This window comes from Monodelphis domestica, chromosome 5 (genome assembly GCF_027887165.1).
Source record: "Monodelphis domestica isolate mMonDom1 chromosome 5, mMonDom1.pri, whole genome shotgun sequence".
In the NCBI taxonomy this organism is placed as follows: Eukaryota; Metazoa; Chordata; class Mammalia; order Didelphimorphia; family Didelphidae; genus Monodelphis; species Monodelphis domestica.
This window is the reverse complement of record NC_077231.1, coordinates 46,538,388-46,566,373: the sequence shown is the minus strand read 5'-3', so window position 1 is coordinate 46,566,373 and position 27,986 is coordinate 46,538,388. Positions and strand designations below refer to the sequence as shown.

Below are 27,986 nucleotides of genomic sequence, written 5' to 3'. Positions count from 1 at the left end.
GGTAGGAAGTGTGATTGTAGCACAAAAATACTTTGGATAAACATCCAACATCCATGATATCTAGGGAATTAACAAAAATATAGACGACTGAGAGGCATCTCCCATTCGAAAAGAAGTCAAGGCTTGTGATCAGTTTCCAAAAGAAGAAAAAGGGTTGGGAGGCTTGCAAATTCCCAACCATCACAAGAAGAAGAAAAAAAACACACTCTCTAAATCACTAATAGGAGAAATGCAAATGAAGACGAGACTAAGGTTTATCTCAAATCTGAGATGCTATCCAATTGGTCAAAATGACAAGTGATGGAAATAGTCAATGCTGGAGAGAATGTGGGAATATAGACACATTAATGCATTGCTGGCAGAGCTCCAAAGTGGTTGGTCCATTCTTGAAAGGTTTGTAAGAACAGTGCATGGACAGTTCATATCCTTGGGCTCTGAGATATATAATCTTCAAAACAAAGAGAAATGTCCCATATATACTAAAATATTCATAGTACCTCTTTTTATAGTATCAAAGAAGTAGAATAAAAGTTGGCATTTATTGATTGGGGAATGGCTGGAGAAAACTTTGGTATACAAATATAATGGAATATTATTGAGCTAATTGAAACAACTAGTGGGAAATTAAAGAAATATGGAAAGATCTGTATGAACTGACTCAGAGTTAAAAGAATCAGTCAGGGAAACAATATGTATAATGACCAGAGAAATGCCAGTGATATATAGTAATTTACACTTTGAAAAGCTGCTCTTGGGAGCAAGGAGGAAAGGGAGAGAAAATGTATCACAGAATATCAGAAAACAATTATTAAAATTATAGCTATGTGTCATCTGGAAGAAAAAATATAATAATTTTTAAGTTGTTGTTCTTCTTCCTTTTTTCCAAGAGTGCTTTAAGCTTGAAAAATGCTTTTCTTAGGTAGTGATCTCATTTGATCCTCCCAGCAACCTTGCAGGGCAGTGCTATTATTATTCTTGTTTTACAGAGTAGATAACTGAGGCTATAGAGAACCCAGTCAGTACAGCATCATACTTTATTCCAGTAAAATCATCTCAGCAGATGGGCTAAACCAGGTTGAGAATAACCAAACAGGCAGTGAGTTAGGGCGATGTCTACCCCAAGCATATAAAGACTGTTGGTTTGCAAAGTGCTTTAAACATGCTACCTCATGAGATTCTCACAACAACCTTGTAAAGTAGGTACAATTATTTTTTTCATTAATTGTTACAGACAAAGGCAATAAGGCACAATGATTTACCCAGGGTCACACAACTGACACCAAGACCAAAATGCACCTAGATATCCAACAAAAAGAATACCCAATGAAGTCCAAGACCATGTAATATAATGATAAATTTTGGAGGTGTGAAGAAATGTGTATCCCTCCTTTTGTTGGAGAAAAAAATTTTAATTAAAAAAAAGAATTTTTTTTAATTCTGTGGGGAAAAAAGAAGAAGGGAATCAGCTACATTTAAGAGGAAGAGATCAATGATCACTTTTCTGAGCTGTATTACTCCAGCTCTGTATCCTTTCCTCAAGCTTAATAGCAGCCCGTATACGATCTTATTTTTTAGCAACAGCAAGGGACAGGGGTAGAAAGCCTTTTGCTGCACCAATTTCAATTTGCTGGACCTGAATCTGTCACTCAGATAGCTTGGAAAATGTGCTTTCCTCTCTAATAGAGAGATGAAAAAGAAACCCAGGTTAATAGTTTAAAGATTGGTCCATAGTTAACTCAAAGGTTTCTCCTGTTATTAACAGTTTGAAACAATCTCTTTCCAGCACAGGATTTATGACAGTTTGGTTTACAGAGAGAAAATAATGTCCCCTTAAATTTAACTTCTATTATTTGTCATAACATACAACTCCCTCCATTGTCATCAATGAAAGAGGATGGGATGAGCCCCAGGGAGTTTCCAGATTGGTTGGTGCCATCCAAGGTTCAGGCTGGGTTATTTTGGGTTTAGATTTCCTTTCCTTTGACTGAACTGGTTCTTTGAGTTACTGTGGCATCTTAGAAGTCTGAAGGAATTCTTAGAAACCTCAGTTTAGGGCTGGAAGAGAACCCTGCGGGAAAGCCTTTCATTCTACAGGTGAGGAAGGAGAGGTTTAGGGATGACTAGTACCTTTCCCTGTTCCCTCTCTCTACATGTGTCCAAGATCACACAGGAATACTTTGACTCCAAATCCCAGAATTTACTATTAGTAGGGAATTGCTCACTGGGATATACCATCTCCCATTCTTCATTCATTGGCTATCTTTCCTCCATTTTCCTAAATGCTCTTTCCTTTTACTTATGGCATGAGTTTAGTAGTCAGGTCAACTGCTACCTTCTGCAACAGGATTTCTTGGGTCATCTCTGCTGCTAGAGTCTTCCTGTCTAAGGTAACTTTCCATCTATTTATTTACATATATTTATTTCTTCACTTTTCCTTTCTTTAGTCCAATCTCCCAAAGCATTAGCCAAGACTCCAACTCATAAGTCAACCCTCTGCATTTTTCCCAGTTGTGACTCAGGAGAGAATCTTTAACCAAAGAAGAGTTGGAGGAAATTATTTGATGTACAGTCAGTTTGGAGAACATCAAACTAAAACTTTGTTTCCTCAGTCATTCCCCAATCAACAGACACCAATTTTAATTCTATTTATTTAAACTAAAGAAAACATTCTTTAAACTATAAAACAAGTATATGTAAATAAATTATTAAAATCTCTCTATTGGAATGTAACCTCCTTGAGGACAGGACTTGATTTTGCTGTTTTGTTGTTTCTTTAGTGTGTGGCACACTGTCTGGCATATGATGTGTTTAATAAATGCTCATTCATTGATTAAACATAAACGTAGCATTTCTACACCTATAGCAAGTTGGGGATCCAGGAAGCTAATTTTTTTTTAGATGTATAGTTTTATTTAATGGAAGGTTGTGCTTAACACAACCAACCCACTCTTTATGGTGTTTCAGAAACAACAGTTTTCTCCAGTTGAAAAACAAAGCTGGGATTATAATCTAACCATATCATTCTGGTGCAAATCTCTTTTCAACAATAAGAGGTATGTCCTGGAACATCGTTTGGGTTTTTCAACTCCACTCCAAAATGTCCTCATAATTCTTCTATTGGGGGTCTTTCAGATCCATGAATTGTCTCCCTGGATGGAACAATTACTGAAGATGTTTTGATCTCCTTGTCTGTGGCCAGAAGACTCTCTTTAGGAGGGGCAACATTGAAAAGGACCATCCTACATAAAATATCCTCATTCAGAATATCATCTCTTATTATGTATGGTAACATAAAAGGGAGATGTTCCTGGACAAGAAGCTCATGAGGGAAAGTGGGCATTATCTCATGGATTCTGTTCAATTTGGGCAAATACAATTTAGTATGTGTTGGGCAGAGCATTGTCTTTTGTTGTCTTTGTATCCCTAGCATTTAGTACAGTGCCTGGTTGATGATAAGCACTTAATTTTTTTAACTTTTGTTTATTACAATATAATTTACAAATGCACATTGCAATATAGTCAGTCGACTATGAGAGGGTAAGAATAGTTCATCCTAGTATGTGGCAAGGTTGCTGAGTTCCTGAAAAGAGAGGAAGCCTTCTTGGGAGAAGTTCTCTACCACTGCTAATCATGCCTCCAGGGAATCTATGAAATTGGGCATCTAATGTATTTTAAATGATGTTGGCATTTTTTGGAGAATGTGTGTGTGTGTGTGTGCTATATCTTGAAATATTTGTTACATTTATTTTGAAGGCTAGAGTTAGGCATTCAACTTTCCTAAAACTAAAACAGAACTGGAAATATTATTGCCTACATCAATATGATGTAAGTATGCACTCCCCAGGTTGCAAAGTACTTTCACATATATAATCCCATTCCTGCTCACAACATTATCCCTGTTATATAGTTCTGGTCAGTACTCATGATGACTATAGAGGCAAGAGTAGCAAAATTTCTCTGCTCATCCATCTTCTGTAACAGAGAGCTAAACTTGGAATTAAAAAGTTGTGAGTTCAAATCCTGCCTTGGACACTTTCTAGCTATTTAACTGAGCAAGACACATAACTGATCCCAGACTCAGTTTCCTCATTTGCAAAATGGTGAAAATAAGCACCTACCTCTCATAGGGCTGTTGTGGGGATCAAATATAAAATACATTGTAAGCCTCAGAGTGCTATATGTCAGTATTACTGTTACTATTATTGTGATGGTTTTGTCATTACAACATGTACTGAAACATTATAAACATTTTTTAAACCCATAACCTTTTGTCTTGGGCATCAATTCTAAGACACAAGGTAATCAGAGTTAAGTGACTTGCCCAGGATCACACAGCTAGGATAGTTTCCGTGCAAGATGAACACAGAAGAAAAGGGGGGGGGGGCACAGAAAATGTGATTTGGGATGAAAAAAAATAAATCAGGCTCAAATTGTATTGAGCATTCTTAGAAGCTCTTCACCTATGCATCTCAAATATTTTCTTCAAGAAGAAAATCAGAAGATATTTGATGTAGGGAACAGAAAACAATATTTTCCCCAACTGCAATGGAACCTTTGTTGGCTAGTTCTTCAGGGACGATGGTTCATACCAAAGAGTCTTCTTCCCAATGACCATATTAATCTTACTTATTGAGGCCCTTTTTTGAGTAAAAGGGAAATAACCACCCTGAAACATCCTCTGCATTATTGTCCAGATTCATAAAAAGGCTCTGCATCCCCAGGGAGAATTATGATTTGTGCTGGTCGGATTATCAAAATGCTGATTTCACCTCATTTATTTTATGACCAGTATTACTGCTGAGTAAAGTAGGCTCATAAAAATGCTTTTGGAGTGAGTAAATTGTTTGTGCTTATTTATAAGGTTGTTTTACATTTACTTTTGATTTTAATAAGTTTTTGCTCTCTGGAATTCTGTTCCAATTTTTTCCTCCTTTTAATTGGTCTCTGACACCACAGCAATGTCTGATGAAAAGAGGTGGTTCATAATTTCCTACCCTTTGGGATTCAAGACCTCCCAAGAGGAAGACTAAAAGACAAGAAAAAAGGAAGTCCTTTTCTTTAAGTCCCAAGCAATGCCCACCCAAAGTGGGAATGGGGAGGTAGGAAAGAGAATGACCCTTTCTTTACATGGTCAGAGTTCTGGATAAACTTGGGCAGAAGGAGCCTATTGGTACGACTGACCTTGGTCCAGGGATCCCCTGGTGTCTTCAGTATTATTTCTGTGGATTTCTCCAAAAGCCAGCTGGGAGGCAAAGGGTTCTTTTTTAAGACAATGAAGGGAGAATCCCTCCAGGTTGCCATAATTGGGGAGGCAGGGTGGTTGAGCTATAAAAGCCAAAAGAGAGCAGTCTCTGCCAGCCACCATAATGAAGGCACCCTCCTCCCTCCTACTCCACAGCTGCCTTCTTTTGTTGCTGGTTTTGTGTGTGAGAGTGTGTGTTTAAATCTGGAACTGTCATTTCAGTTGTGTAGGGCATTCTGGTTCTAGCAGCAAAGACCAGCCTCTGTTCTGCAATTAACAGCCTTAAAGAACTGCCAAAGATACTTAAAGGTTTAATGGCTTTTGCCTAGCCAGGATCCCACATCCAGTATATACCAGACTTTGAATCCAGTTCTTCCAGATACTTGACTTCCTAACCATTATACAGTACTGCCTCTGGGACTGCTTCTAGGCTATATGCTAAATAAAAGTTACCCTGGTCTCCAGGCCAGGGACCACTAAATAGACCCTTTATGTAGCAATATGGAGCGCTGAGAGAGCTGAAAGAAGGGTAAGAAGGGAGCCAGTTGAGACATCTTTGTGGAACAGAAGGGGAAATCCAGGTCCCTGGATGCCTTTCCCTGGGTCTCTTTATTTTTGTTCCCTTGGGTTGGACATTTCCCAGTAAATGAATCAACAAACATTTATTAAGCTCTTGTTTTATGCCAGGCACTGTGCTAAGTGCTGGAGATACAGAGAAAAGGGGGGAAAAACATGGTGGTTGCCCTCAAGCAGGCAGGCAATACGGTAGTTACTGTGCCAGGTCTGGAATGAGAAACACACCTGAGTTCAAATCCAATCAGACACTTAGTAACCAGGAAATCTTGGGCAAGTCACTTAACTTCTGTCTACCTCTGTTTCCTTACCTGTAAAATGGGGATAATGATAGCCTCTTCCTCCCAACAATGTTGAAAGACCAAAAAATATAATCATTGTAAAGTGATTAGTACAGTGCCTACACGTTAGCAATTCTAAACTAAACTAAATAAGGGAGACAACATGCAAACAATATGTTCCAACAAGATAAATAAAGAGCAAACATTTTCATTAAATGATGCTTTCTCTAATAGGGGATGAGAGAGAAAGAGAATGGGGACAAAATTGATAGCCTTGGTAACTACCGGGAAGTGGGACCAAAGAGTCTTGATGAGAAGGGAAGGAAGGGATGGAGTTACCTTGGTATTTTAATGTGACAAACAAATATTTTTTTAAAACAGTAAATAGGTAATTTCAAGAAAGTAAGGCGTGGAGGACAGGGAGAGGAGACCAGGAAAGACCTCTTGGAGAAGGTGGGTTGAGTCTTAGGAAAAATCCAGGGGGGTAGATTCCTGCAACAGGCAAAGTTTTAAGCATTTAGTTTAATTCCTATTTGCCCCTAGGGGAACTATGAGGTTGGCATGAGGTGGGAAGGAGTCACTTCCCAAGCCCTGACTTCCCCTCTCATCTCTGTAAGCTCATTCCTACCAGAGTTCTTTTGGGAAGGAGAAAACAGGGAGCTGAGATTCCTAGGGAACCCTTATCCATAGAAGGAGCTGGTAATGGAAGCAAGACTTGGATTTGTGGGACCTCTCCCTTCCTTCCCTGCCCTAAATTTAACTTTTAGCTCTTGCCTATCCTTTTCCCCAGAAGAGTTTATACTGAACAGATCTCACGTGTGTGTGTGTGTGTGTGTGTGTGTGTGTGTGTGTGTGTGCATGTGGTGCATGTGTTCGTGCATCCAGGGAAGTGAAGGCTTGTGGAGGGAGAGCTTGGACCCTTGGCCATGGGATGAGCCAATAAAGTAAAATTGGGGGGAAAAAAAGCTGTCATTTAGACAGTTACATAGCACAGTAGATAGAACATAAAGCCAAGAATCAGGAAGATCTGTGTTCAAATCTGACCTCAGATACTGTCTAGTTATGTGACTGGTAATTCATTTCACTCTGCCTCAGTTTCCTCATCTGTAAAATAAGCTGTAGCAGGAAACATCAAACCACTCCAGTGTCTTTACCAAGGGAACCACAAATAGGATCATGAAGAGTAGGATGTGATTGAAATGACTGAACAACAACAACAAAAAAAAAACCACTAAATACAGACAGGTCTGGGTAGGAATGAGGGGCTAGACCAGGGTAAGAATAAGTCTGTGTCCCTGACACAGGATGATCTGAGTCATCAGTGGTCAGAGAATCCTGATGTCCTTCTTAGGATGTTGCTCCAGTTGCTCCAGGAACACCTGTACCTACCCCAAAGTCCAGGCATTCCTCAATGGAAAGGTAAGTCCTAACTTTTAGCTCTAGCCCAATCAGGAGAGAGATACTATCCTAACAGATGGTATATCTCTAGATACCACACAGTGGAAATGTGTGCTCAGAACTAGTGATGATCATGTCAGCAGAAAGAAGGGATTGGATGTGAGAGAGAGAAAGGTGATAAAACTGACAATCTTGATAACTGCTAGGAAGTGGGACCAAAGAGTCTTTTTTTAATAATCCTTATTTTCTGCCTTAGAATCAATGTTGTGTATTGGTTCTAAGGCAGAAGAGTGGTAAGGGCTAGGCAATGAAGGTTAAGTGACTTGCCCAGGGTCACACAGCTATTAAATATTTGAGGCTAGATTTGAACCCAGGACCTCCCTCTCTAGGCCTGGCTCTCAATCCACTGAGCTACCTAGCTGCCACCTAAATAATCTTAATAAGAATAATTCTAAACTACAAAAATGTTCTGTTCTTTGAAAACCAATTAACTAGTGCCTAATTGGGACTGGCCATATAGGGTATGACTTCAGGGATGCTTCTGGGAAAGGTCCAGGCTTCCCTCAAACTACCTCCCCATCTACCTTGCCATTAATGTTCCAAATTCTACCATTAAGGGCTTATTCTTTTCACTTGATCCCTTTGAAAGAACTCTTTTTTTTTTCTAAAATAAATATTCCACCAAAGGGCACCATATTGAACTGACTCTCACCTATGTATTTTTTACTTCTCTATCTTCCTGACAAAAGAGACCCTAAAATAATCACAGATTTGAAAGATGGAGTTGAGAGGAAAGTTCTTATGCATTTTTTCCCTAAAATCTTGACATATTAGGGACATCAGGCTGGCTCTGGAATCATCAACCACCCAACCTATGGTAATTGGCAAGATTGACAAAACTGATATGAGAAACCTCCTTCATAGGATTCTCCTTACCTGGAGGTCGCCATTGATCAGTGTTCCTATTTTCCTTAATCTTCTTTCCCATAGAACTTCTTAGAAGTCCTTTGGCTTCATTCACAGGACAGCAGTAAGTATTAAAGCAAGGCAATATCTCACAGAAAGTGATTTCGAGACCCATGAAGGAGGGTTTTGTAGCTGGGAGAGAAGTATTTGGTGCTGCAAGAGAGGTAATGGAGGATGAGGGAAGGAAAGACACAAAGATTATCAGAAAAGTTGTTTGGATTGTACCCAATAAAGTCCAAGACAAAAAAATAGAGTAAATACAATACCTGCTGAAGTGGTACATGGAGGGAGGACTGGCATCAGAGGGCTTGTCACATTGCTAAAAGAGAACCCAATGGTTAATGGGGAAAGCTAATGAGTCAATGGATCCTCCAAGAGAAACAAGAATGGAATTCCTTACCCAGGAGTAAGATTTTGGTTCCGATCTCGATCTCGTAAACTAAGTATGTAAAGAGAGACTATCGTCAAGGCACTGGGGGCAAAGGAGGAAAAAAAGAAGAGTTATTTAGCAATTTGACCCAGGGCATGTCATACTTCTACAGTTTGCTAATGATGAATTATATAAAGGGTCACAGTCATAAGGCTTTCGTTTCTGAACATCCACAGAAGAGGTGATGGGTATTGGTCCCAGATGCCATGATATTGTGGCATGGAGTACATGGAGGTTGCTTCCTCTGACAAATTTTCTGACCAGAGCTATAACTAGGATAGAGCAAATGAAAATTTCCCTCAGGGTGCCAAAATGGCTAAGATTCTGTTATCACTTTCCATCTTTCAAACAACCATGGAAACAATATAATATGTATTTTACAGGAATAATGATTAGTTCATAGTATCATAGATTTAGAGTTGGGACAATCTAATCCCCTCATTTTTACAGCAGCAGAAACTGAGGACCAGAAATGATAGATTAGGGGCAAAGCTGAGATTTGAGCCCACATTACTCTGACTTCAAAACCAGCATACTCTACTGTATGATGTTAACTTTCATACTGAAATTTTGCCTCCCCAAATTACTTTATATGTGCAATCCATACATTTATGTGTATATATTTGTACACATTCTTTTCTCCCAGTAGAATATAAACTCCTTGAGGGTAAGGACTATTTTTTGTGTGTGTTTGCATTTCCAATACCTAACATGATGCCTACTACCTAGATGGTATTTAATGATCAATACTTCTTTAAATGAGTCTGGGTAGCCTCTCATGGGGCAGTGGTAATGTGGATAGAGTGCTGGGCATGGAGTCAGGAAGACTCATCTTACTGAGTTTATGTGACCCTGGGTAAGTCATTTAACCATATTTGCCTCTGTTTCCTCTTATGAAAAATGAGCTAGAGAAGGAAATGGCAAACTATTCCAGGATTTTTGCTCAAAAAAATCCCAAAAAGGGCTCTTAAGTGTCAGACAGAATTTAACAACTGAATGAATTCTCTCACTTCCAAACCATGCTTTCTTATTCTGGCCAAGTCTTATCTATTCCCTCCTATTTTTTGTTAAGTCTTATGAATACCGACTCATGTTGTCTACTTGTTATCCTCAAGTAGGCTACATGCCCACCCTCTTCCTTTCCCTGAAGGATGCATCTTATGGTACTTGACTTGTACACAAGTCATCTTTAGACAAGGCAAACAAGGCAAGTGATCACTACTAACAATACCAAAAATACAAGGCAGTTTATTATTATTTTGAAACTAAACACTGCCTTTTCTCCTTTACCTTGTGCTCTCTTAAATAATCAACTAAACGAAATCAGACAGAACTAAACTGAAAGAATGAAATTAATGGAAATTGTGTCCTTACGACTGTACAAGACATGGCCACCAAGTTCTGGGGACAATTTTGTGTTTATTTATTTTTATTTTATTTTTGTTATCATGCAAAACCCACTTCCATATTGGTCCTTGTAAAAGCACACTCATACAAAACCAAAACCCTCAACTAAAACCATGCTTTGATCTGCATCTGACTCCAACAGTTCTTTCTGTAGAGGTGGATAGCATCCCCTGTCACATCTTTCAGAATTGTCCCAGACCAATGTATTGATGAGAGTAGCCAAGTCTTTCATGGCTGATCATCATACAATACTTTTGTTATTATGTACAATTTTTAGAAATTTTCTATAAGTGTAATCATGCACATACATTTGAGTTCTCAGGACCTTGCACAGTGTTGGCCATATTGTAGGTATTCATAGATTTGTTCTTAATAAACTACATGTGTTTGAGAAAACCTGAAACACCACATTTGCAGGCTGAAGCACTGTTTTTGTTCCTTCAAAATATGCCTCCAGGGAATTCTCCCACCTACCCTATAAAACTATCCAGAGAATGTGGAAAATCAAACTCCCGCTCAAGCAGTTTCTGTGTGAAAGGAGAAGGGGTGGGATGGGAATGAATAATCAAGAATATAGAGGGATTTTTCTTACCAAAATGCCATCACAGCAATCAGAGTAATAACTAAGAGCTGGAAAATCCAGTTAGGACAGGCTTGTTTATTCCCCGAAAAATAAAGCTACAAAAAAAAATGTGTTTAAGGAAGAAAATTCTTAGCAACAGGAACTTGTAGAAGAATGCAATTTAGACATATCATCCTTCCTATTAGAATGTAAGCTCTCGAAGGCAGGGTCTGCTTTTGCTTTTTATGTTTGTCCCCTTGGTCCTTAGCACAGTGCCAGCCATATAGGAAATACTTCATAAATGTTGGCTAATTGGTTGATTGATATGAATCCAAAGGATTGATTCCAAGGCTCAATCCATTAGATTGTACATTCCTTGGGGACAGGGACTGTCTTTTTTGCCTTTGAATTTGTTTGGGAGGTTTTTTTAGGGGGGGGTAATCTCTAGTACTTAGCAAAGTGCCTAACACATAGTAGGTGCTTCCTAAATTCATATTGACTAATTAGTTTATATATAGGCATTTATTGAAGCCATGGGAATGAATGAGATTTCCAACTCAGAGACTTAAGTTGAGATTTGAAAGGGGCCAAGAATTGGGCTTTTGTAGACAACTACATTTAGAAGAGGAGAGGTGATAGATGAATCAAGAGACTGATGAGTAGCCAGAAAGGGAGGAGGAGAACAAAGGAAGAGTCAAATTCTAGAAACAAAGGAAGAAGACTATGGAGAAAAGGAGAGTCAACAATATCAAATGATGCAAAAAGGTCATGAAAGAAAAAAAACAGAAAATGTCACTGGATTTAAGAATTAACAAGTAAGTGTAGGGACAGCTAAGTGAATGGAGAGCCAGGCCTGAAGATGAGAGGTCTTGGGTTTAAATCTGGCTGTGTGACCTTGTGCTAGTCACTTAACCTCCATTGCCTAGCCCTTGCCGTTCTTCTGCCTTAGAACCAAAACATGGTATTTAGTCTAAGGTGGAAAGTATGGGTTTAAAAAAAGAAGGAATGGTAAGTTGGAAGAGAGCAGTTTCAAACATGATTTCATTAGGTTAAAAAGTGAATGGTGGGAAGGAAGTTGAGGTAGCAAATATAGAGCATTCTTTCTAGAAATTTAACAGGGGAATGGAGATGAGAAGGCTTAAGGAGGTGGCAGAGTCAAGTCATAAGATTTTAGTATATTTGTAGTCAGAGGAGAAGGAATCAGTAGAGAGTAAGAGATTAACCATTCAATGAGAGGAAGGGGTGGGTGGGAAGAGAGATGGATGAAGGACAAATCTCAGTAGGAAATGAAAAGAAATGGATTTATGCAATCAAGGAAATAAGTAGAGTTAGTTTTGGAAAGGAGGAAGTCTACCTCGTTCTTTGAGACAAGAGGAAAGAATGAGTTAAGACATGAACAGATTTTGAATTGTAGAAGGAAAACTATGGTATTTGTGGTGGATAGTTTCAGCCTTCTCCTTAAAGTAGGAGGCAAAGTCATTTGCTGAGAAATAAAAGTGTTGGGTAGGCTTATACTCAAGTCCCAACACCTCACAGAGTCTTCCTAGACCAACCAAGGTCAGTGATGTGTGTTCTGAATTCTTATTCTCTCAAATAACTCACGGGGAATTCACTTTAATGTTTACTGCTTAGCAGGTTAAAATAGAGAACTCTGGGAAAACAAAATATCCTCAAGATCCAGTGAAAATAGTCTCTAATGGTGGGATTTCCCATCAAACAAATGTCTTCTTATTCCATTTACATGAGGGCCTAGATGGTTTGTTGGGTTTGGGGGGATTTTTTTTTGGTTGGTTGGTTTTTGTTGTTGTCATTTGTTGCTCAGTCATTTTCAGTACTTTCTGACTCTCCAGGACCTTAATTGGGGCTTTCTTGGCAAAGACATTGGCATGGTTGCTAATTCCTTCTCCAACTCATTTTACAGATAAGGAAACTGAGGCAAACAGAGTTAAGTAATGTGCCCAAGGACAAAGTGCTAGTAAGTGTCTGAGGCTAGCTTGAACTTATGAAGATAAGTCTTCCTGATTCCATGCCTATTGTTCTAGCCACAGTACCAATAGTTGCTCCAGTTTATTCCCCATTAATAATTCTGAATCAGTGAGAAATCCAGGAGATTGGATGGCTAAATGGGTTTCTGACCTTTGTATAAACAAGCAAACTGTCATTTGCCCATATGGTAATGATGCAATGATATGACAAAAAAGACATTTTTATTGTGTGACTCTGAGCAGGGGGTCGTGCCTTAAGGATCTTCCCTAGTCTAGGGGAAGAGAGAATGTTTAAGTATTTAAAGAAAAAAGACAAGGCAGTTATTTGAGAGGGAAGCACTGCTAGTGGGGGTAATCAGGAAAGATTCCATCTGGAAGGCATCATATGAAGTAAGATTTGAAGGAACTTGTCAATTCTAAGAGACAGCAATGAGGAGGAAGTACATTCCAGGAATGAAAAATAGAAGTCTATGCAACTGGATCCAAATGAGAGATAAGATGTCATATATGAGAAAGAGCAGAAAAGCTGGTTTGGCCAGGCCAGGGTGATTGAAGGGGAGAGTGACATGTTTATCTTCTCTGGAAGACATGGGAGATATCATACTCTTAGCATTGGAGGTGGTGAGAGGAGAGAGAGAAATGGAACAAAAGTGAGCCAAGGATGAAATTCCTTCTGTCTTCGTTTCCTGACTTAAGGGGTTGCCATTCATTCAAAGAGAATTTAAAAAGTAAGATAATGACTAACACAATTATGTCCAAAAATGTATGAAAACCTCAGGGCTAGGTCTGAATGATTGAGTCAGACATAAGTAGAATGTGGTCGACAGGCATCTGAGTCCCAATGGATAAGAACTGCCTGGTCTTTGATCCTCCACAACCTAGTTTGTGAATACTAAACACCTGCCATTGGTCCCTTTACAAAGGCCAGGCTCTGGCTGGTACCAGAACCAAAGAATAAAAAATCAATGGCTTAAGAAATCAGTAGCCTAAGAAATCAATAGCCTGCCACATGGATGAATGAGCAGTCCCTTCCAAGGGCACCAAGTTGACTCAATTCCACTCAGTTCCCTCGCATAAGAAACTGACTCCTTCAAAGATGCCATCCAGGCTCATGGAGTCAAATATCCAATCCTTGGATTCCTAAATTCAATTCTCATATTTCAATGACACCTTAGAATGGGACTCCTTAGAACACATCTATAACCAGACTCTTCACTTTCCATCCCAAATCACTCCCTCATCCCTACCTCCCTTATTTTTTAGGATAATAAAACTGGAGCTAGAAGGGATCTTAGAAATCGTCTAGTCCAACCCCCAGAGTTAACGAATGACAAATCTGAGACCTGGAAAACTTAAGTGATTTTTCTAAGAGCATACAAACCATAAGCATCAAAAGCTGAATCTGAACCCAAATCCTCTGACTGTAGAGGCAGCGCTCATTTCACTTTTCTATCTGGTGAATGGCCATCCTCCTTAGATGCTCAGTTTCAAAACCTCAATAATACACTACTTCCTTCCTTTTCCTCATTATCCATAACTACTCAAAGGCAATTATTTCATCCCCTTTTCATTGCCAACCATCCCTTCCTTGCTTTCCATTGCCACTACTATCATCCTAGTTCAGGGTCTTGTTGGATCTCACTGAGATGATTGCAGTAGCCTCTTAAGTATTCTCCTTATCTCTAATCTCTTCCTTCTACAATCTGTTCCACATAGTTCAGATTCATCTTATTAAAATATAGGTTCTACCATGTTATTTCCCTACCAAAAAAAAAAATACCAAGCACAACTTCACTGGTTACCTGTTAACTAATGAATAAAGTACAGGCTTTACAGTCTGGCACTCAAGGTCTCCTGGAACCAATCAACCTTTCCAACTCCTCCTAACATTCCCCTACAAATACCTGGCACTCCAGTCCAACAATTAATTGTCATTCCCTGAACATGTTGATACCCTCCTATCTCTTCACCTTTGTTCATGTCATTCTTGCAACCTGAAATGCCTTTCCCTGATAGCTCTAAAAGCTATTTATACGTCAAGATCCTGATTCTTCCATGAATCCTTCTTGTAAGAGAGATCAAGCCTGACTAGAAGTCATCTTTCCTTCCTGTAACTCTTGTGAATTTTGGCTACAGCCAATCATCCTGACTTTTGCCTTGCCATGGGACTTTGATGACTCCAGAATACCGAGGGAGGATGACTCCTTTGTGCACCTTTGCCTCACTTAAATCCAATTCAAATACATGTGGAGGTATGTCATGGGTCTTCTTTGCAAAACAAAGGACAAATAACAAATTTCAAATTGAGTTTATCTTTCCCAATAAACTTGTTCCTCCCTTGCTTTCCCTTGTCTTTGCCAATGGCCCAACTGTTCTTCCCATATTCAAAACTTTGATGTTATCTTTGTCTTTTGCCTCAACCTCCCCTCCCATAACCAGTTCCAAAGAAGTCCCGCAACATGTCTTACCATTTCTTCTCATTCCCAGGCTTCTAGATAATTTCAGTAGTCTCCTTATGTCTTCCAGCTTCTACTCTTCATTCTCTCTATTCCATCCTTTGTAATATTGACAGAATACTCTTTCTTATTCAAAACTATGGTTATGTCATTTCTCAGCTCATAAGTCTTCAGTGGTTCCATTTAGCTCAATAAATAGAACTCAGATCCTTAGACCCTTCACAGTTTGGGAAAAGCCCATCTTTCCAAACTTATCTCATTGTCTTCTACATGCTGCTTTCCAATACTACTCTCTACCATCCAAACATGCTTTTCAGTCTCCTACCTGTGTCTTTCTTTGCTCATACTGTGCCCTACACCCAGAATTTCCTTCTTCCCTCCTTCTTTGTTTATTTAATTTCTACCTGTTCCTTAAAACCTAATTTGAAAGCGACCTTCTCCACGCAACCTTCTCTGGTACCCTAGTGGGTAGCAACCTTCTCCCTTCAAAATCATATAACTCATTTTGAGGAGTTTGGGGGTCTTTGCATGTTTGTTTTTTTGTACTCCTCTCAGGGGTATGCTGGTAAGCATTTAATAACCAGCTCTCCATGAAAAAAAAATATGTATAACCCCTTTTAGAAGTTTAATCTTTGATTATTAACATTTTCTCCATGACTTTCTTAAGCCTATCAATCAGCAATAAGCAATCAATAATCAACAAAAATCAATAATTAATAAACAATCAACAAAATAATAATTAAAGATTGATTTGTAGCATTTGCTGATTTCCAAGACACAAATACTCTCTCTGAAAATTTAATCATCAGCTCTTGAAAGTCAGGACAAGCTGGTTCCAGGATACCCTTAAGTCTTCTCTAAATACCCTTTTCACACAACTGGCCAATATATTGTCAATAGTGTGAAGACCTAGGGACAACTGATTCACAGGAGAGTGCTTTGTTCTGTTACATCACGATGTCTCACTCTTGAATAATCCCTAATATAGTTCCATAAATAACGTCCTTCCTTAATGGATATTCTTCAATGATAAAAATTGAAATTGTTAATTTTTGTGCCCATGATTATGGTTTCTAAATTGGTCTTTCTCCTTGTCCTGGGCTAGAGTCAAGTATCTTTTACTTCTATCTGCTATCTTCTCATAATCTGATTTTTTTGGTGAAAAACATCCTACTATCACCAAAGGAAGACTGACCTGGGAGTCCAAAGACTTGGGTTCATATTGGCTCTACCATTTAGTAACAATTACAGATAACCCTCTCAGCCACAAAAGACAGAAGAGGCATGGGCTGATGACTAATAGGGGTGTACTACTGATCAAGTGAAGGTTTTTTGAGGCTGGGAGTGAGGGGGCAGATTCTGGGCATTTGTAGGCAGGAAGGAAGCGGTCAGTTGAACAGGAGATATTGAAAATAAGTGAAAGAATAGATATGATGGAGGGGCTAATCTGCTGGCAAAGACGGGCTGGAATGGTATTACTGGTTAAGGTAAAAGGGTTTGCCTTATTAAGGAGATGCCTTCATATAAGACAGAAGTGAAGGAAGAGAGTGGCAGAAAGGATCTGAGGGGTTTCATCTGAGGAGAAAGGGGAAATAAGCGGCTCTCAGAAAGTGAACTCAATTTCTTCTGGGGAAACAATATGAAGCAAAGTGTTCAGCTGAGAACATAGAAGTACAGGGAGTCATGGGAGGTTTGAGGATGAATTAAAAGGTTTGAGAAAGTCTTTATAGTAAGTGAATTGGTGGTTGTTATTGTTCAGTTGTTTCCAGTCATGTTTGACTCTTTGTGACCCCATTTAGGGTTTTCTTGGCAGATACTAGACTGGTTTCCACTTCCTTCTCCAGCTCATTTTATAGATGAGGGAACTGAGGCAAACAGGGTTAAGTGACTTGCCCAGAGTCACCCAACTAGTATCTGAAGCCAAATTTGAACTCAAGTCTTTATGACTCAGGCCTGGTACCCTATCTCCTATGCCACCTAGACACCCCTAGTGAATTGATTAGGGGTTGCTTTGCCAAAGTAAGGGCCTGTTAAGATTCTATAACATAAATCCATTCAGCACAGTTTTATTACTTTTCTCCAGCTTTATTTGGCAGCACATGAATTGACTTGAAGGCAGAGAATGATGGGAATAATCCAAGGCTAGAGTTTAGCAAGGGCAAGATTAGTGATAGGATAAGGAAACAAAAGACTTGAGAGTAGAAGATAGTATAGAATTGAACTCATTCTCAGAGGGGTCCAAGTAGGGAAAGGAGGAGAAAACAGAAATCAAATAAATGTCATATTTTAATGTTCTCCGAAACAATTTTCTGCACACACATTAACACATAGATTCATTATACCTTTAATTCTACTTACCTTGTTGGTTTTAGTGGCGGCTCTTCTTCTTACAGAAGAAGCACTCAAAGTTGGGCTGAACTTGCTGAAAAGGAAAAGACTATTATTCAAATACTGCAGACTGTAGATAGAACCTTAACCTGAAATCAGAAAGACTTGAGTTCAAATCCAGCCTCAGGCACTAGCTGAGTAACCTTGGGCAAGTTGCTTAACCTCTGTCTGCCTCAGTTTCTTCATCTGTAAAATGGAGATAACACCTACCTCCCAGGGTTTTAGTAAAGATCAAATGAGATCATATTTTTAAAGTGCTTTGGAAAAACACGATTAAAGTCCTAAATGCCAGGTATTAGCATTGTTGTTATTAATAACTGTATCTGACTTTGGCATAGTTATTAAAGGTTTATAAAATAGTTTTTACTTTAGGTTGTTTAACCTTTTCAAGAATTTTGAGAGATAAGAGATATTATTTCCATTTTATAGATGGGGAAACTGAGGCCCAGAATCACCCAGCTAGTAAGCAGCTAAGACAGGATTGATACCCAAATTTTTCTGACTCTAGGTCCAATAGCCAGTTTGTCTCTTAGTGTTCACCTAAGAATTACTCTAGACTTAGGGACAGACTTTAAATCAATTTAGAAAAGTCAGGAGAGGGGTAGCTAGGTAGTACTGTGGATAAAATACCAAGCCTGAAGTAGAGAGGACCTGGGTTCAGATCTGACCTCAGACACTTCCTAGCTGTGTGACCTTGAGCAAGTCACTTACCCCCCATTGCCTAGCCCCTGCTGCTCTTCTGCCTTGGAACCAATACACAATATTTATTCTAAGATGGAAGGAAAGGATTTAATTTTAAAAAATAATAATGTAGGGAATAAGAAAATGAGTCTTCCTGATTCCAGGTCCAGGGCTCTATCCACTGAGCCACCTATGTGCTCTAAATCCACTTTACCTTTCTACTCTTCTCCATCAAACAGCCCTTCTTCCCACCGGCTATGAGCACCAAGGCTAGCTCTTGCGTCCCCAGCCCTAGAATACCTGAGTGAGCTCCCTCCACTGCCTGTGGACTTCAGGCTACTAAGACGCTTTAGCCTGGCCAGCTTCTTGCTCCAGATCTCCAGCTCTTCGATCCTTTCCTCGAGGTTATTGGTTAGCTTACAGAGCTGCTTCACGGCACCCACGTTCTCCAGGAAGATCTGGTCCTGGGGGGGAGGGGGGGGAGATAGAAACAACGAGACATTCCGAAAGGAATTACCCGGGAAGAGGAGGGCTGGGATTTCACCAATAACGGGAACTCCCGGGGAAGGACAGCCCGGCTCCCAGCGCAAAAAGAGGACATCCCCATCCAAAGCCAGGGGACTAAATCTGGATCGAAAACGCCTGCACCCCGGCATGTCCGAGGTCACTCAGAACACCCTGGGGGTGGGGGTGAGGACGCAACATGAAAGCGTTCTACACTGATCGCCCGCCAGCCGGGCCGTAAAACAGCTTAGATTCCGTTTGCAGTAAAACGAAAATCCATCCGCCCTTGGAGCCCCCAATGTGGCAATGGAGCTGAAGGGCATCCGCGGCAAGGTTCGAATTCTAATATTTCTCTTGACTTGGCCTGAGAGTCTGTTTGAAACTTATTTAAAAAAAAAAAAAGTAGAAGTTTCTGAATGTTGATTTGTACTTTCTCCATTAAAGCCTTGCAAAAATTAGACTTCGGATGTCCTTGACAACATATGCATTGGGCTGTCTGGAGGAGGGGAAGACGTATGAAGCAGAAAGGTCAGTCTACCTTATCTCCCACCTAGCCTGAAGACTATGCGCTTAAATTACTCGTACACAAAGGTGATTGAGCACTTCCTTTTATAAGGAGTCAGGAAGGAGAGCTGGGTAGCTCAGGGAACAGAGCACTGGACCTAGAGTCAGGAAGACCTGAGTTCAAATTTGACCTCAGATCCTTCCTAACTGTGTGACCCTAGACAAATCACTTAACCCCGTTTGCCTCAGTTTCCTCATCTGTCAAATGACCTGGAGAAGGAAATGACAAACCACTCCTGTGACCCTGGACAAACCACTTAACCCAATTTGCCTCAGTTTCCTCATCTGTCAAATGAGCTGGAGAAGGAAATAGCAAGCCATTCCAGAATCTTTGCCAAGAAAACCTCAACTCTCTCTAGAAACTTCACCAGATGGTTTTGATTAATGGTCCTATTGATGGAGAAAAGTGAATAGTGATTGCTTTGAAGGGGATGAAGTGTAAAAGTTCTCATATATTTGTTTTAAAGCCAGTTTCATTATGTTATGGTCACCCCTCAGATTTAATCCTTTAAAATGGCTGAGAGAAGGAATAGGCTTCAGTCTCCTAAAATGCAAGACCAGGATCTGAGAGAGCGAAGGACTTTTGATGAGGGGAATTTAGGGTCTTTGAGTTTAGCCACTATTAGAGTCAAAGCTCCGAGCTTTCTCTGGCACTTCCAAAGCATAAACAGCTAGGGCTCTAGAAGGTTGGGGGAGAATAAGTGTAGAGAAAGGCAGCTTCATGCATTTAAAAAGCAGATAAAAAAAAGAAGAAGCTCAAGAAAGCAGAACTTGCTGTTTTCCAAGGCAGAATTGCAAACTGGCAACTTTATCTCTAGGTGGCTTATCTTCATGACAGGGAAATGTACAACAAGAAATAGAAACCAGAAAAGCAGATAATCAGGGATTGATTTCATAATAATAATAATAAATTAAATGGCTCAAAGTCTCATCAGTAATATTTGGCAAAATCTGCCTGAAGTTGCCTGTCTGATTTCCATGAGTCTGATTAGATTAAAAATCCTTTGATGGGTATCCTAAAGCTCTTCCTAACCTAGCCCCTTCCTCTTTTTCCAGTCCTCTTTTTTTATGTTTGTTTATTTAATCCTTACCTTCTTTAGAATCAACCAAGGCAGATTAGTGAGGGCTAGGCAATTGTGGTTAACTAATTTGCCCAAGGTTATACAGTTAGGAAATATCTGAAGCCAGATTTGAATTTAAGTCCTGGTGCTCTACCCACTTAGCCACCTAGCTATCCCTCTTTCCAATCTTCTTACATTATATTCTCTTCCACATAATCTGTGATCCAATGATGCTGGGCTCCTTTCTGCTCCTTACCCAGGCTATGCCATCTTCCTTCCCCCTACTAGTTTCATTGGTCATCCCTGACCCTTGAAATGTTCTCCTTTCTGGCCTCCCTGACATTCAAAATTACTCTCAATGATTGGAAAAATAGGTCTAGAATCAGGAGACCTAAGTTCAAATTCAGATATGTCCTATGGCCACTTAACCTCTGCCTCAGTTTCCTCAGATATAAAATAGTGATAATAAGAGCTGTAAGGAGCAAATGAGGTAATATGTATAAAACAAACAGCACATAGTAAAGTTTATATTAATGCTCATTTCCCTCCCTTCTCCCACACTTCCATCTTCTGCAGGAGACCTTTCCCAGTGCTTTCCACTGCCAGTAACTCCCCTCTAAGATTATCTCCCAGATATTTGAGGTAATTTGTAAACACATGTATGTGTATGATGTCTAACTCATTAGATTATGAGGTCCTTGACAGAAGAGACCATATTTCTGCCCCAACACTTAGCATGATCCTTGGCACATAGAGAACCCAATAAATTTTTATTGACTGGCTGACCGATGGTGCTCCCTTACCCTCTGATTAGCTTCAGGAAAAATAAGAGATGAATAACAAAGAAGTTAAGTTGAGAACTTTGGTCAATACAATATGGTACTCGAAGGGGCAGCATAGTGTAGTGGCAAGGGTACCTTGGATTGGGAGGCAGGAAGCCGATATTCCAAAAGTTTCTAGCTGTATTCCCTTGACCAAGGGCATTAATTTCCTCATTCATAAAAGGTTGGTAACCTGCTTTGACCATTTACTATGAGGGAAACATATGTAAGCCTTAAAGTACTACAAATGATCAATAAATATTTAATAAGTACCTACTATGCTCCAGGCATTGTTCTTGGAATTGGAAGTTACAAAGACAAGTAAAACAATCCATGCCCTCATTTCAGTCAATCAGTCAATCAATGAACATTTTTTAAACACTTACTGTATGCCAGGCACTGTGCTAAGCACTGGGGACAGAAATATGAAAAAAGAAAGACAGTCTCTGCCCTCAAAAAGGTTACAGTCTAATGGTATACATATTGATATACAAAGAAGGGTTGGAAAAGGAGAAGGGGCCGAGAAAGAAGGTAGGGGAAGGCTTTATGGAGGCTAGTCCAAGGAGGACATCTTGGTGGGTAAATGAGCAGAGGCTGATCTGAGAGCCTTCTTTAAATAGAGACTTGGAAAGAGTTCTTTGCTCCTGGTAGCCCTACAATCAGATGGGCAGAGAGCCCTGGGACTACTGATAAAGAGTGAACATTAAAGCTGACACAACCACACAGGATGATGAATTTCCTGATGAGGAATTTTCCTGGGGACTGGTAGAGTGCCCCCCAATAAGTGCAGCTGTCCTTCCCTCTTTACCTTCCTTTTCCTACTCCTTCTTACTGGAAAGAACATCAGATATAGAGATAATTAGTACATGCAAAGTTTTTTTATTGTTGTCATGTTCAGTCATGACCTACTCTTCATGACCCAATTTGGCGTTTTCTTGACAAAGATACTGGAGTGGTCTGCCAATTCCTTCTCCAGATCATTTTATGGATGAGGAAACTGAAGCAAATAGGGTTAAGGGACTTGCCCAGGGGAACATAGCTAGGAAGTAGCTGATGTTCACAGTCCAGAAGATGAGTCTTCCAGAAAGTAAAGATAATTTCTGGAGGTAAAGAGGCACTACTAGCAGTTCAAAGGATCAAGAAAGACCTCATGTCAAAGTTGGAGCTTGAGGTGAACCTTGAGGTCCAAGTGGACCACCAATACAGATTGCATCTACTTAGTAGAAAGTTTCATGAGTGACCATAGTGAATAAATTCATGACCTGGTGGCCTACTTTTTTGTTCCTTTGAACTTAGCTAGACTAATCAGCCATGTATCCATGTATCATCCAGTATTGAGAGAGTACTCCAAGTCTTTCTAGTTTGATAGGACCTTTTAGTATCTAGAGTCTTTGCTCCCCAGTCATAAAACAAGACTTTCTGCAGCTCAGGATCAGGAACATATTTCAAGAAGCCCTTGGACTAGCACTTAATTCAATCAATAAGCATTTATTAAGTGCTTAGTATGTGCCAGGCAGACAACTAGATGGTGCAGTGGACAGGTACCAGATCTGGAATCTCATCTTCCTGAGCTCAACTCTTGTCTCAGACACTAGCTGTGTGACCCTGGACAAGTTACTTAATACTGTTTGCCTTGGTTTCCTCATCTGTAAAATGAGCTGGAGAAGGAAATGGCAAACCTCTCCACTATCTGTGCCAAGAAAACCCCAAATTGGGTCATAAAGAGTCAGACACAAACAGAAAAACAGCTCAATTACGACTCAGCCTCAGATAACTTCCTAGCTGCTTGACCCTGGGCAAGTCACGTAATCTCTGATTACCAGACAAAAGCATGTAGAGAAAAAAATGACAGTATCTTTGCCCAGAAAACCCCAAATGGGGTCAAGAAGAGTCAGACACAACTGAAAAATGACTGAATGACATGTGCCAGGCATTGTGCTAAGTGCTGGGTAAAAAAGAAGCAAAAGACAAATCCCTGCCTTCAAGGAGTTTGTAAATCCAAGAGGAGTGGGGCGGAGGTTGAGGGGGGGGGACATCCAAAGAAATAAATACAGAAAGCTATAGAAAGGATAAATAGGAAATAATTAACAGAGGGAAGAAGCTAGTGTTTAGGAGGGTTGGGAAAGGTGTGAGTGAAGGACACTCTTTTGTCAGAGGTCGCAGGGATGTGGGTGCTGGAAGAGACCTCTGAGGGCATCTAGCCCAACACCTTCCCTCCAGAGAGCAGAAAGCCGGGTCCTGGAGAGATGAAGGGATTTGCTCAATTTCATGAAGGTTCAATAGAGCAGAGCTGGGATGTCACTGGAAGCCCTTGGACACCAAATCCAGTGCTCATCCCTCTCCACCACACTGCTTGCCATAGGAAATAGCAATATCTGTGTTGGATTATTATAGTGCCCTATTAAATCTTTTGTATGTACTTAATAGGGCTTTATATTATACAGTGGATAGCTATATCCTTAATAGCTCATTCACTCAACCAATTTTGGATGCCTATCATGTGTTGACTGAATAATTGAAAATGTTTATAGTCATTTAGATATAAAAAGTGGGCAGGAATCCCACAGACAAGAATGAATCCATAATATTGTTCCCATGGGGAAAATGCATTTGATTTGAACTCATCTGATTGAATAGAGACCTGGCCAAGGAGCCAGGAAGACCTGGATTCAAATCCTACCTAGCTGTGTGAACACGTGCAAGTCACTTAATATCTTAATTTTCCAGATAGTCCCCTGGGACTGTTGCAGATAGATTATTGATCTAGCTTAGTGGGGGATTTTCTGCACAAGAAGCAACAGATAGCATGCTGAGAGCCTGGAGTCTAGAAGATTTGAATTCAAATCTGACCTCAGACACTTCCCAACTGTGTGACCTTTGACAAGTCACTTAATTTCCATTGCCTAGTCCTTACTACTCTTCTGTTGTAATGGGTGGGTTAAAAGAAGGGTTCAAAACTAACTATATATATATATAAAATAACAAGCTTATTTAGCTAAAGGGAGGAAGTGGAAAGGGGAATTAGGGAATAACTAACTCTTAACCCAAACAGAGATTAAAACCCTTTTAATTTATATAATTATTCTAAACTAACTTCTTAAAGTAGTAATTAAGGTTAGGGGTTTTGATAGGAATAGGGACAAAGGGCCAAAGAATCTCACAACCAGGAGTCCTCTTTGATTCAAGCAGTAGTCCCAGTAAAAGCTCTGTTGAAATATACTTGACAGCAGCAGTACTGGCAGCAACAGCAGGCAGGAACAGGCAGAATATCAAGAAAGCCAAAGAAGAGAGAATCATTGGCTCTCTGGGTCTACCCCAAATACCAGATAAAAACCTTCTGGGCTCTCTTGACTTCTAGAGAAAAGCAGCAGCCTCTCCCTCTTCCAGAGTCCACCAACCACTCTCAGAAAAACTGCCTGTATGTTCAGTTCCCCAGCTCTCAGAGTTGTGTATGGAATGTTGGTTTGCAGGATCTTCTTGCTGTCAGCTTGCAAAATCCCTTACTACACTACCTTGGAACCAATACACAGTATTGATTCTAAGATGAAAGGGGAAGGAAGGAATGAATGAATGAGCAAATGAAAAAAAAAGGAACTGAGGAAAAAAGAAAGAAAAAGAAAGAGAGAGAGAGAGAAAGAAAGAAGAAAGAAAGAAGAAAGAAAGAAAGAAAGAAAGAAGAAAGAAAGAAAGAAAGAAAGAAAGAAGAAGAAAGAAAGAAAGAAAGAAGAAGAAAGAAGAAGAAGAAAGAAAGAAAGAAAGAAAGAAAGAAAGAAAGAAGAAAGAAAGAAAGAAAGAAAGAAAGAAAGAAAGAAAGAAAGAAGAAGAAGAAAGGAAGAAGAAGAAGGAAGGAAGGAAGGAAGGAAGGAAGGAAGGAAGGAAGGAAGGAAGGAAGGAAGGAAGGAAGGAAGAAGGAAGGAAGGAAGGAAGGAGGAGGAGGGAGGAGGGAGGAGGAGGAGGAGGAAGGAAGGAAGGAAGGAAGGAAGGAAGGAAGAAGGAAGGAAGGAAGGAAGGAAGGAAGGAAGGAAGGAAGAAGGAAGGAAGGAAGGAAGGAAGGAAGGAAGGAAGGAAGGAAGAAGGAAGGAAGGGAGGGAGGAGGGAGGAGGAGGAGGAGGAAGGAAGGAAGGAAGGAAGGAAGGAAGGAAGGAAGGAAGGAAGGACGGAAGGAAGGAAGGAAGGAAGGAAGGAAGAAGAAAGAAAGAAGAAAGAAAGAAAGAAAGAAAGAAAGAAAGAAAGAAAGAAAGAAAGAAAGAAAGAAAGAAAGAAAGAAAGAAAGAAAGAAAGAAAGAAAGAAAGAAAGAAAGAAAGAAAGAAAGAAAGAAAGACTCATTATTACTAGTTATCTCCAAGGAAAGAGGAATTTTGAAGGATGGTAGCAATTGACTATTAGACAACCATAAAGACTTCCTACACCATCTTTATTGACTTGACTGTTTTATTGATCAGGAACATTGAACCCTGGGAGGCTTGTGTGACCTTGGGTGTCACTGTAAACAGCAAGCCCTCCAGTTTAAATTCAATTTCCTATGATTTCACATTTAGAACCAGACGAGGCCTCAGAGGCTATTCAAATTCAACAACCATTAATTAAGTGCCTACTATATGTCAGGCAGTGTGCTAGGTGATGGGCTACAAAGCCAAAGATAAGAATCCTCACTCATTCTCTTAGAGGAGTTACCCCCTGTAGAATTACATAAACAAAAAGAACATGCCAAAAAAAATGAGAGGCAACAAGGCACAGTGGATAGAGAGACAAGTTCAAATCCTATCTTTGACAAATACAATCTCTATGATCATGGACAAATTATATGACTTCTAAGTACCCCTGAGCAGTTTTCTAGGATTTGAAGTTATTTGTGAGTGCTGATTTGCACTAGTGGAGTGAGTTCTCCCACTCCAATTAAATCCTAGGTCTAGATTTTTTTTTAATGCAAAGTAATAAACATTATCTGAGGGAGATGAGGCACTAACAACTCAGGTGAGGAAGGAAGAGCAGAAAAAGCATCAGGCAAGAAAATTTATCTGATTTCATTAGAGTGGAGAACTCCTGGCATAGAAAAAAAAGCATTCCCCAAGACAGATCAGCAATTCTCTTATAACTATAAGGGAAAGGGGAGAATGGCAGGAATACACTGCAGATGATGAGTTGCTGATTTAAATGAGTAGAAGGAGTTTTCCCACTGGGGGTATCTCCATGACAATGAAATCAATGGTCCAGATTTATATATGTATGTATATGTATATATGTACACACATATATATTAATATGATCTGAAAGACTGAAGAGAGAAGAGAAAGAGAGGAAAAGAGAGAGACAGAGAGAAAGAAGGGAGAGACAGGGAAAGGAGGAGGTAGAGAGAAAAAGAGGGAAAAGAGAGAAAGAAGAAGAAAGAGTAGTTGGGTGGAAGAGAAGAAAGAGAAAAGGAAGGAGGAGAGGAGGGGGAGAGAGGAGGGAAAAGAGGAGGAAAAGAGATGGGAGAAAAAGAGGGAGAAAGGAGACAGAGGTAAGTTGGGAGGGAGGAGAGAGAGAGAGAGAGAGAGAGAGAGAGAGAGAGAGAGAGAGAGAGAGAGAGAGAGAGAGAGAGAGAGAGAGATTGTTCATTTGTAATTTACATATAAACCTGAGGAAAGGAAGGAGGGAATGCATTGTACAGCCTATTCAAAAACATAAAGATAGTAGATAGAATTTTGCATTTGTTCAAAACACCTAGCAGGCAATTTGACCAGTCTGGGGAAATGTGTGAAGAGACAATATGCAAAAAAGACTGAAAAAGTAGAGGGGACAATTATAGAGGGACTTCTGAGCCAGTCTGAGAAATTTTTTTTCTTTTATCCTGAAGGCAATAGAAGATCCCTGATGATTTCTGAGTAGAGGATGACATTGTCACATCTCTCTTTTAGGAATATCAGTTGAACATCTGTGTGGAGGATGGACTGCAGATATAGGAAAGAATGGACCCAAGGAAACCTATCAGGAGGCTATTGTAATGGTCCAGGCAAGAACTGATGAGGGCCTGAACTAAGGTAGAGGCTGATTACTTGTCTATATTTCAGCAGGGAGATGAGCCTGTTGTCAGCAACACTTTCTCCAACACTGACTTGTCTGTGCCTCTGGGTAGATGCAAGGTAAAAAATAACTCACCTGCTAATAAACCAAAGTGTCCCTATCAAAGAGGAAATAAAGGAGAAGTTTTATTGCCTTCCTGATCTATCACTAAGGAATTGATTTTGAGGATGCCAAGGAAAATTATGAAGCAGTATCTTCCAAGTTCTTTACGGATGTATGGATGCCTATTAAGAATCTTGGAACATCCAGACTTCTGCCCCTGGACATCATAATCTACCCAAAGACATAACTCAGGAGTTGTTTTCTGCTTTCATCCCATACTCTGATACATCCATAGACTATTCTGATGTTTCCTGAACTACAGGAGGACAGACAGGTAAACATGGCACTGGACTTATTAATAAAATAATAAATTATCATCATAAATAGTTATTATTATAAAATACAATCTTCTTCAGTCAGAAAGGGTCTCTCTTAGTGAAGAAACATTGCCCACCATAATTGGTTGAATGAATGAATGAATGAATGAGTGGAAAAACATTTTTAGGCATTTATGATCATTTATCAGTACAGTGCCAAGCACTGTAACTACGTATTAGGAAT

At 39.8% G+C, this 27,986-nt stretch overlaps 1 protein-coding gene across 1 annotated transcript in view; it reads right to left on the bottom strand.

The window, feature by feature from the left end:
- MYRFL (myelin regulatory factor like) overlaps positions 1 to 27,986 on the bottom strand; it is a 130,073-nt gene that overhangs the window by 39,256 nt on the left and 62,831 nt on the right. Inside the window, exons 10-15 of the mRNA XM_056798457.1 lie at positions 18,670 to 18,833; positions 17,659 to 17,722; positions 10,890 to 10,975; positions 8,861 to 8,932; positions 8,727 to 8,779; positions 8,431 to 8,613 (exon numbers count right to left, since the gene is read on the bottom strand). Coding sequence (XP_056654435.1) covers positions 8,431 to 8,613; positions 8,727 to 8,779; positions 8,861 to 8,932; positions 10,890 to 10,975; positions 17,659 to 17,722; positions 18,670 to 18,833 — 622 coding nt within the window. The remainder of the gene's footprint in view (positions 1 to 8,430; positions 8,614 to 8,726; positions 8,780 to 8,860; positions 8,933 to 10,889; positions 10,976 to 17,658; positions 17,723 to 18,669; positions 18,834 to 27,986) is intronic.